The 8385-nt window shown below is 55.6% G+C and overlaps 4 protein-coding genes across 4 annotated transcripts; 3 read left to right on the forward strand and 1 right to left on the reverse strand.

Annotated features, from left to right (window-relative positions):
- Positions 1 to 89: 89 nt before the first annotated feature.
- On the forward strand, positions 90 to 2069 carry F5Z01DRAFT_91946 (glycosyl hydrolase). Its single transcript, XM_046267217.1, has 2 exons — positions 90 to 337; positions 399 to 2069. Exons 1-2 carry the CDS (start codon positions 202 to 204, stop codon positions 2036 to 2038), a joined length of 1776 nt encoding a protein of 591 aa, XP_046118660.1. The 5' UTR covers positions 90 to 201; the 3' UTR covers positions 2039 to 2069.
- Positions 2069 to 4254, reverse strand: F5Z01DRAFT_91941 (uncharacterized protein). The gene is made up of 2 exons (XM_046267216.1): positions 3718 to 4254; positions 2069 to 3657 (listed from the first exon to the last, which is right to left on the reverse strand). The coding sequence occupies exons 1-2, from the start codon at positions 3930 to 3932 to the stop codon at positions 2100 to 2102; spliced, it is 1773 nt and encodes a 590-aa protein (XP_046118661.1). The 5' UTR covers positions 3933 to 4254; the 3' UTR covers positions 2069 to 2099.
- A 322-nt stretch (positions 4255 to 4576) lies between these two features.
- Positions 4577 to 5968, forward strand: F5Z01DRAFT_621830 (uncharacterized protein; the record flags this gene model as incomplete). Its single annotated transcript, XM_046261224.1, has 1 exon — positions 4577 to 5968. One exon carries the CDS (start codon positions 4577 to 4579, stop codon positions 5966 to 5968), a length of 1392 nt encoding a protein of 463 aa, XP_046118662.1.
- A 538-nt stretch (positions 5969 to 6506) lies between these two features.
- Positions 6507 to 7670, forward strand: F5Z01DRAFT_673883 (UPF0665 family protein c; the record flags this gene model as incomplete). Its single annotated transcript, XM_046264985.1, has 1 exon — positions 6507 to 7670. One exon carries the CDS (start codon positions 6507 to 6509, stop codon positions 7668 to 7670), a length of 1164 nt encoding a protein of 387 aa, XP_046118663.1.
- Between the last annotated feature and the right edge of the window lie 715 nt (positions 7671 to 8385).

The raw sequence follows: 8385 nt of genomic DNA on the forward strand, positions 1-8385 counted from the left end.
CAAGCGTCAGGGACTTGGGGGATTCGACAGGAAGCGAGCCTAGTTGTGCTTTAATGTGAGCAAGAACATGAGGGCGTTGCAAAGGTGCTTTTGCGATGGCGAACGGCCTCAACAAGCTATAATAGTCGCCTTCGGCTTCCCTTCCAAGACCTGATATCCGGAGCTCGAGGAAGTGACCGTACATCCTATACTGTACTCAATATGGCGCCGACTCCGCAGCAAAAGCAAACGTCGGTTGGACGTCCTAGATTTCATTTCTCTACAGATGGCTGGATTAATGATCCGTGCGCCCCAGGTTACGACCCTCGGACAGGGACATACCACCTCTTCTATCAATGTACGAAGCTCAGTGCTGTTCTTGATGACAGGGCGGATGGGTGGCTAATACGAAAACATAGGCAACCCAGAAGGCTGCGAATGGGGAAACATGTCTTGGGGTCACATTGTGTCCAAAGATCTGCTGACCTGGACGCGCGCTCTCCAGTCGCCGGCACTTGTCCCAGACCAGGCCTACGACGCCGAGGGCGTGTTCACTGGTTGCTGGATTCCTCCCACAAGCCCGCTCGACAAGACATTGAGGGTCGCCTACTCGTCTGTGAAGGAGCTCCCGTTTCACTGGAGCACGCCTCCATATCCGCGGAACGCAGCTGGTCTTTCGATCGCAACATCGCGCGACGGAGGGGAGACGTGGGAGAAATCGCGCAACAACCCAGTATTACGTGGTGAACCAGCCGGCTTGGAAGTCACAGGGTTCCGCGATCCTTTCGTCACAGCATTGCCCTCCATCCACTACACAGCTGGAACAAGTGCCACCATGTCCTACGGCTTGATTTCCGGCGGCATAGAAGGCATAGGTCCGACGGCTTTCCTCTACGAGATTCAACATGAGAACCACGAGGAGTGGACGTATCTGGATACTTTGGTAGACCTGCCTGCTCGTTTCCAACCTTCAGAGAAGTGGAGTGGCAATTACGGCGTCAACTGGGAATGTACGAATCTTGTTACGCTGCGTGCAGGCTCGGAGACCCGTCACTTTCTCATCCTCGGAGCGGAAGGTGACGTGGAAAGTCATGCGAGACACCCCCGGCCACCCGCAGGAGTTTCTTCACGTACTGTACGGTCCCAGTTATGGTTGTCCGGCGAGGTCCTCATGGCAGGCCAAGGATTTAAGTTTCAATACGGCCATGGAGGACATTTCGACCATGGGCCTTACTATGCCGCCAACTCTTTCATTGACCCTGTGTCTGACCGCAGTATTGTATATGGCTGGATCCCAGAGGAGGACATTCCGTTGGAAGCCGCCAAAGCGAAAGGTTGGAATGGATCTCTTGCCATTCCGCGGGAGATCTTTCTCCTCAGAATACCCAAAGTTCAAAAGGCCTTGGTCAGTAATCTGGCAGACATATGCGCTTTCGAGACCATTGAGGAGTCGGATGGTTCTACTTCTGTTTTAACCCTGGGAGTGAAGCCCATTGTGGAAATGATGGAGCTCCGGAAGACTGCCACCAAAGTGGTCAAGTTAGGCAGAGTCATGTTGCCAGGAACCGATATAACCGGAAAACCAGCAACCTTGAAAACGCAGTCAGTGAGTTGGGAACTCGAGGCGGTAGTTTCTATTCATTCTGGCTGCGAGACTGTTGGCTTTCATGTCCGTCATAGCAATGACCTGTCCATTCGCACATCCGTCACCTTTTCCACAACCACGGAAACAATCACTGTCGATCGCGAGGCTTCGACGACTGATCCAACTATTAACAGATCCCCAGATTCTGGGCCATTCACTCTCCTCACTCAGAAAGGAGTGAGTGAAGGCGATGGACCAGCAATGGAGAAGCTCCAGCTTCGCATCTTCTTTGACGGCGATATTCTGGAGATATTCGCGAATGACCGGTTTGCGCTGGCGACAATGGTGTACTCTGGATGTTGCAGTCAAGATACAGGAGGTATCACTGCCTTTGCAACTGGCATAAGTAACAGTGCGATCTTTGAGACAGTGACAGTTTGGGATGGACTGGGCACGAATGGGGAGGAAAAGTAGAATCGAGGCTGCCGCTTATGATCAGACTTGACTTTCAGCGGAATTAATTTAAACTTGAGAACTAAGTCTCTGCCAGTCGCTGAGCAAGTGTCCTTTCCAGAAGCGAAAGGGATGGGCTAGCCTCCACGACGCGTCTGTCCACGGTGCTTGTGGACTGTAAGCACACCATAAGACGGGACCAGTCCACCGCGCAGCCGGCTCTGAGAAAATGATGCTGCGATGCTTGCAGCACCGCCATGGACGTCATAAAGATTGTAGCATACAGCGTCCACCGGTTGACGATGCAGTTGCGAATGCATATCACTATACTCGGCATCAGTTGGATATATGCGTCAAAGAACCCTTCGCAATGCTTGAGCACCTCGGGCGTGGCTGTGCCATCTTGGATGCTTTGATACACTGCCGGCCAGTATATCGACAACTTGCAGCAGTAGTACTGCACACGGAGAAAGTTGCCCAGAGGTTCTACGGACAAGTGGCCAAGAGCGGAATCGCTCATATCTGCGTCGAGGTGCTGGAAGCGCACAGGCTCTGGCAGATAGCCATACCACTCATCGAGCTGTAGCTCGAGCTCCAATGCAATGTGTGGCGCGTAGACAATGTCACCCCGAGGGGTCCTGCGGATGGCGGTGTTGCAGCGGTGCAGCATCCGCCTCATGGCGATCTCGGCGAGGAAATACGACTGGGTACGATCCGTCCGAGGGCCGTCCGCGGAGAGCGTGCTGTCTGGCGAGGTGGTGGAAGCCTGCGGCGACCCTGCGTCGACATCAAACTGCCATGCACGGCGGCTGTTGGGCAAGGCGACCTGGTCGTCGTGTTTCCAGATACCGCTATCTACTACGTCGAACTGCACGCGAAGTTCGCTCTCAAGGAGTAGGACTGCCCAGTAGGCGCGCTTCACGTGTTCGTAGAGCTCGCCATCGCTGATCCCCACGTGTTTCAAGATATTCTGCACTTTGAACGAGGCCATGGCGGCGTACTCGTGTGCCTGGCAAGGCTTGGAAAGACAGCAGTGGTAAATACTCAGAAGCACAAGGCACTGGACGCCCTCGACACTTCTGTCAGTGACGACAGCGGGCAAGGAGGCCATGGCAGCCTCTAGGTAGAGCTCGCTGCTGTTGCCAGAAGACGCGTCGCCCAGCTCATGATCTTGCAGGGCGAGGGTGCCAATGGCGGCGACCAACAGGACCATGCAAGACTCGGGCCCTGGCGTCAGAGGCCCCGAGATGATGTCCAGGTAGCGCTCCGAGAACCCGGGTCGGAGTATGGGGTACCAAATGTGGACAAGCTGGGAAAAGGCAGCAAGCGCAGCGAGGGCTTGTGGTTGCTGAATGAGACGCAGCCTCGACGAGTTCCCTATGCCTACGGGCGATGCGTTCCTCTCGAGCATGGCAATCTCCTTGGCAAACCCAGGGCCGAGACCGAGAATGGTCATCATGCACTCGGTCCCGAGCAGCTGAAAGGGTAGTTTCTCCTCGCCTGTGAAGACATGATGGTTTTCTTGATCGTGGCCCACCGCCACCACACCATCTGGGATGAAGGAAGTCTGCCCAGGGCACGGCAGCATCGCGGAGATGTAGTCGAGCCGTTGGTGAATTGCAGCGAGTTCCACCTCCACTCTGTGGATGGATTAGCATACGATAGCAGACAAGGTGAAGCCAGATGCCAACACGACGTACTTGGACGTAGGGGCGGGTAGGCTCTGCTCGTAGTGGCACTTGAGTCCGCGAGTGCGACAGTAACCACACTCAGGCCTCTGGCTGTCACATCTCGTTCTCCGCGCCCTGCAAGCATCGCATGCAACAGTCGTACGAGTTCGTGGTCGCGTCCGGGTCCTCCGCGACCTCCCTAGAGGCGGAGGGGATACCGACGGGCTGGCCTGTTGGTCTTGCATTCTGTTTGGTGCAAGGTGTTGGACAAAGGAGTAAGTCGGGAATGCCGACCTGGCTCCGCGACGAACTTGAACTTATGAATTCACACATCTGGGGTTTCTTCCTCTTTTAGGTACGTGCATGACTCGACCACGGCGTTGTGGGGAGGAGAAAAGTGGAATCTTCCCCGCGTGAACGTCGCGGAGGCGAGCTCTGCTTCCGCATCTTCACCACCCGATTGTCCGGGTCCTGGTTCAGTCAGTACCTAATATGCATTGTCCAATGTGATGGGTACATGTATGAAATCGCGGAGATGGTCTGGATACCCTGGCGTCATTCAAGTCCCACCTGTAGAACCGCCCAAAGTATGTGTCGACTTTATCGCGGAGCGTCCGTCGCAATCCGAAATGCAGGCAACAAGAACCCGAGAGTCGGGCCAACAGCACCCTAACTACATGTAGGTAGCCAACATAAGGTATCGTCCTTTAGCAATTCCAGGAAGCAGTCGCCAAATGTTCACCCAGCTCAGAGGCAGGATGTATAAATCCGTGTCCCAGATCGAGGTTCTATCCTTCTTTCCCAACGACTCATCTTCAACGCTCGTACTGCAAGACGCGAAGAGAAAGCGAACATCCCTCGTTATCCCGACCACAAAGTATTCGAAACCATGAGCAACCCCATCTCCTCGCTAGGCGGAGATCTTCTCAGCAACGCCGCCAAATTGAAGACGGCGCGTACTGGGCGCGTTTCCAGCTGGGATCAAAGCGGCCTGAACGAAGATGCCTGGGTCATCCAACCCGGGGAGACGGCTGTTCTAGCTGACATCGAGGGTCCAGGGACCATCACCCACCTGTGGTTCGTCCAGACGTGCCGTCGTATTGTCGGACCTGGCCTCATCCCATACTCCAAGTCGGGCGTGGCGATGATGGAGGTGCACAATGCTCTCGGCCTCAACTACGAAGTCAGCGACCCAGACTACTACCGCAAAGTCCTCATCAAGATGTACTGGGACGACTCGGAGACCCCCAACGTTCTGGCCCCCATTGGTGATTTCTTCTGCCTGGGCCACTCCATGGCAGCCAACTTTCAGTCCCTCCCATTCACCGTGTCCGTCAAGCCGTCCGAGGAGAAGAAATTTGGCGGCGCAGCGGCTTTCAACTGCTACCTGCCGATGCCCTTCAACAAGCGCGCTCGCATCGAGATTGAGAACCAGAATGACCAGGCCTACATCCAGTACTTTTACATTGACTACGAGCTGTTCCCGGAGCCGTTGAGCAATGATACCCTCTTCTTCCATGCCAACTGGCGCCGCGAGAACCCGACCAACGGCTGGGCCCCCGAGGGCGTCCAGACCAACAGCCTGGAAACGCAGGTGCCCAATCTCGATGGCAAAGGCAACTATGTGATCCTGGAGACCGAGGGCGCCGGGCAGTACATTGGCTGCAACCAAAGTGTCGCCCACTTCCAGGGCACATGGTGGGGCGAGGGCGACGACATGATCTTCATCGACGACGACACCTGGCCGCCCTCGATGCACGGCACCGGCGGCGAGGACTACTTCAGCCAGGGATGGGGCATGCAGAAGAACGCTTATCCCTTCTGCGGCACCATCATCCACGAGGAAGACGTCCCAAACCACCAGGTCAGCTACCGGTGGCACCTCGCCGACCCTGTCCGGTTCAGCAAGAAGATCCGCGTCACGATGGAGACTGGGCACGCGAACCACCTCCGAGACGACTGGTCGACCACGGCGTACTGGTACCAGACCCTGCCGGGGCCCCGGCTCGATATTCTACCGGTGGAGGAGCGAATCCCACGCAAGCCCGACTTCCCGGCTGGCGAGCATCCCAAGCCGCCTGCGCTGGAGTCTCTTGACCCCAAGAGAGCAGCCATGGTGGAGCAGCACAAGGAAAGGATGGAAGCCTTTGTGAAGGATAGGAACGTCTGGCTGGAGAGGCGGGCCAGGGACTCGCGAGAACGTGCAAAGGCGAACATTGAGCACGCCAAGGACATTCGCCGACGTTTTCTGGAAGGATTGAAGGGCACGGGGTCGTCGTAACCAGTCCTTGGATTTCCGGTGGAAAGAGGCAGGAAAGAGGATTCGTAAATGGTAAAAGGAGCCAAGTATTGACGAATGAGGTTCAAACATGAAAGCACTCGTTCTTCTGTGCATTGCCACCTCATGTACTGTTGTTCCCAGGAGCTCTGCCGAAGCGAGCGCTCGCATGGGTCAATCCCCGGCAAAGAGTCGCGACGTCTTGATGAGAAGCGCGTCTTTATCTGAGATGATGTCTGGTTGAAGACTTCAAGGAGCCTGGAGGACCCAGTTCGTGGGCGATGAATCGATGACTAATCACTCAATGCAGTCGCGACTCGCACGGTTCGCACCTGCCCTCACTGAGATTTTGCCCGTCAACGAATTCAGGCTCCAGAGTCCAGCAGATGGTGTGCACGGCCTTCATCTTCACTCCCCTTTCACCACATATTTCTCTTATTCTACACGTCAAAAAGTCTCTGGTGACATCTACCAGAAATTCTGGCGGTGGCACATCTCCTCTGCGCTATCAAGTCAGCGCGGCCGTACTCGAATCATCAACATGCACTACATTCGCTGCCTTCGGCCGCCCAAAATTTCCAAAGTCGGCAAGATACGTCAATTTGAGCTGCTCTTTGTGATTTCGACCGATCTAGGTGACTCGCTCCTCATCCCGGACGAGCCACTAGAGATCAATGTTCGAGCCGCACTGCCCACAGCCTCCAAAACCATCACGGTGCCGCTCACCAAGAATGGCCAATTATTCTGGAAGCCCGGCCACAGAGTCCTCAAGCAAGGCTTCAGCTCCATGATGGTGTCCGCCGCCATTGACTGTGGGAGGGCAGTGGAGATTTGTATCAGTGTTGCGGATGAGCACTCTGCCAGGTCCGCCAAAGACGTCCTTGATCCCGAGAAGAAGACTGGTCTTGTCATGCCGCTGTTCCTGACACTTGACGGCAACATGCATGGCCAAGAGGTTTCTGTGCGCAAGCTTGACTTGGGCGATGGTTCTCATACCCCATCGCTACAAATTGTTGAAGATATCGGCGAGCCCAAAAGCTTGGCCCGGCACGTCTGGGACGGTGGGATTGTTGCCGTGTGTGGTTTGGCTGAAACGGCACAGAGGACGGTGACGCGATCAAGCCGAGGAGAATGCTTGAGAGCGATCACGGATGTGCTGGCATCTTCCAAGCCCCTCAACATCCTCGAACTCGGCTGCGGCGTCGGACTCTTAGGGCTCGGGTTCGCTGCGGCGTCGGCCCAGATCAGGTCTTCAACCGAACATGAGCGCACTGTCTTGATGACCGACCTGCAAGATGCCGAAGAACAAGTGCGAGCCAACATTGAACGTGCGTCTACAGAGCCGGGCATCAACCTCGATTTTGAGAGTCTCGACTGGGAACAAGGTCGCCACGGTCACTTTGGATCGGCCGTCAAGGCTCGGTACTGGGATCTCATCATGTTCAGCGACTGCACGTACAATGTGGACGTGCTACCTGCCTTGGTTGGGACGCTATCTGCATTGCACGAAATGAATGCTGCGCATTCTGGCAAAGGCCCTACGAGATTGTTCATGGCAACCAAGCCGCGCCATTCGTCGGAAGATGAAGTTTTCGCGCTTTTGGCGAATAATGGCTGGGCGAAGCGAGAAGAGCAGGTTGTGCGACTTCCAGTCATGGGAGCCGATGATCAACGTGTCGAACTGTACTCTTTCGAGAAGCTGTGAACGCGACATGTTGCTGGCAAGACGACACCCTCTTTGGCTTTGAGAGCTCCCGGAGCTCGCTTCACCACTTCGCGAAGGATTAGGCATCTGACTCAACCACATAGTATGCAAAAGGCATCAACACCTGACCTATCACGGAAGCACCCAAACTTACCGGCCTGATATGCAAATGCATCGCAGCAGTGGTGGCGTGTGCGTCGCCGAGGCAGGTCCCCGCACATGTACCACCGCAATGACGAACTCAGTGGCCGGCAGATGAGCGTCGGGCGTCAATTGCACACATACATAGGGCTGATGTATGTATGAAGCGCGTCGACGTGTGCCCGAAGCCGGTGTGGGCCATCGCGCGCGTGCAACAACCATGCTTCTGCTGGGTATATCGTCGCGGGCCTGCCGTACAGCCCAGTGAGATGTTGCGACACTGCGTCGGGGGCTGTCATACATACCGAGATCGCACTCTTTGTTGATCCATCAGTCATACTCCCAGGCGCCCTCTATCATCCGTCACGCAGAATCGCAAGTGCATTACATGGGAGAGATACATCACTTTGGGTCCTTGGGATCGCCGGTGGGTGAACGACGAGGCGAGCGTTCGGCCGAATTTGGTCCATTCTCGACGAGCCGATGAAGCACCTGGCGTTTGTCTTGCCCACGTTGCGACCTGTCTTTTCTTTTTCGAAGCGGCTTCCAGGCGCATCGGGCCACAAAAAAGGGT

The sequence above is a fragment of the Emericellopsis atlantica genome (assembly GCF_019669845.1).
Source record: "Emericellopsis atlantica unplaced genomic scaffold F5Z01scaffold_12, whole genome shotgun sequence".
In the NCBI taxonomy this organism is placed as follows: domain Eukaryota; kingdom Fungi; phylum Ascomycota; class Sordariomycetes; order Hypocreales; family Bionectriaceae; genus Emericellopsis; species Emericellopsis atlantica.

What these genes read in the sequence shown, in the direction of transcription:
- F5Z01DRAFT_91946 (XM_046267217.1), top strand. Translation starts at nt 202, where the DNA reads ATGGCGCCGACTCCGCAGCAAAAGCAAACGTCGGTTGGACGTCCTAGA. An exon ending in ATACCACCTCTTCTATCAAT is followed by an intron (nt 338 to 398) that starts GTACGAAGCTCA and finishes ACGAAAACATAG; the next exon opens with GCAACCCAGAAGGCTGCGAA.
- F5Z01DRAFT_91941 (XM_046267216.1), bottom strand. Translation starts at nt 3,932, where the DNA reads ATGCAAGACCAACAGGCCAGCCCGTCGGTATCCCCTCCGCCTCTAGGG. An exon ending in CTACCCGCCCCTACGTCCAA is followed by an intron (nt 3,658 to 3,717) that starts GTACGTCGTGTT and finishes ATCCATCCACAG; the next exon opens with AGTGGAGGTGGAACTCGCTG.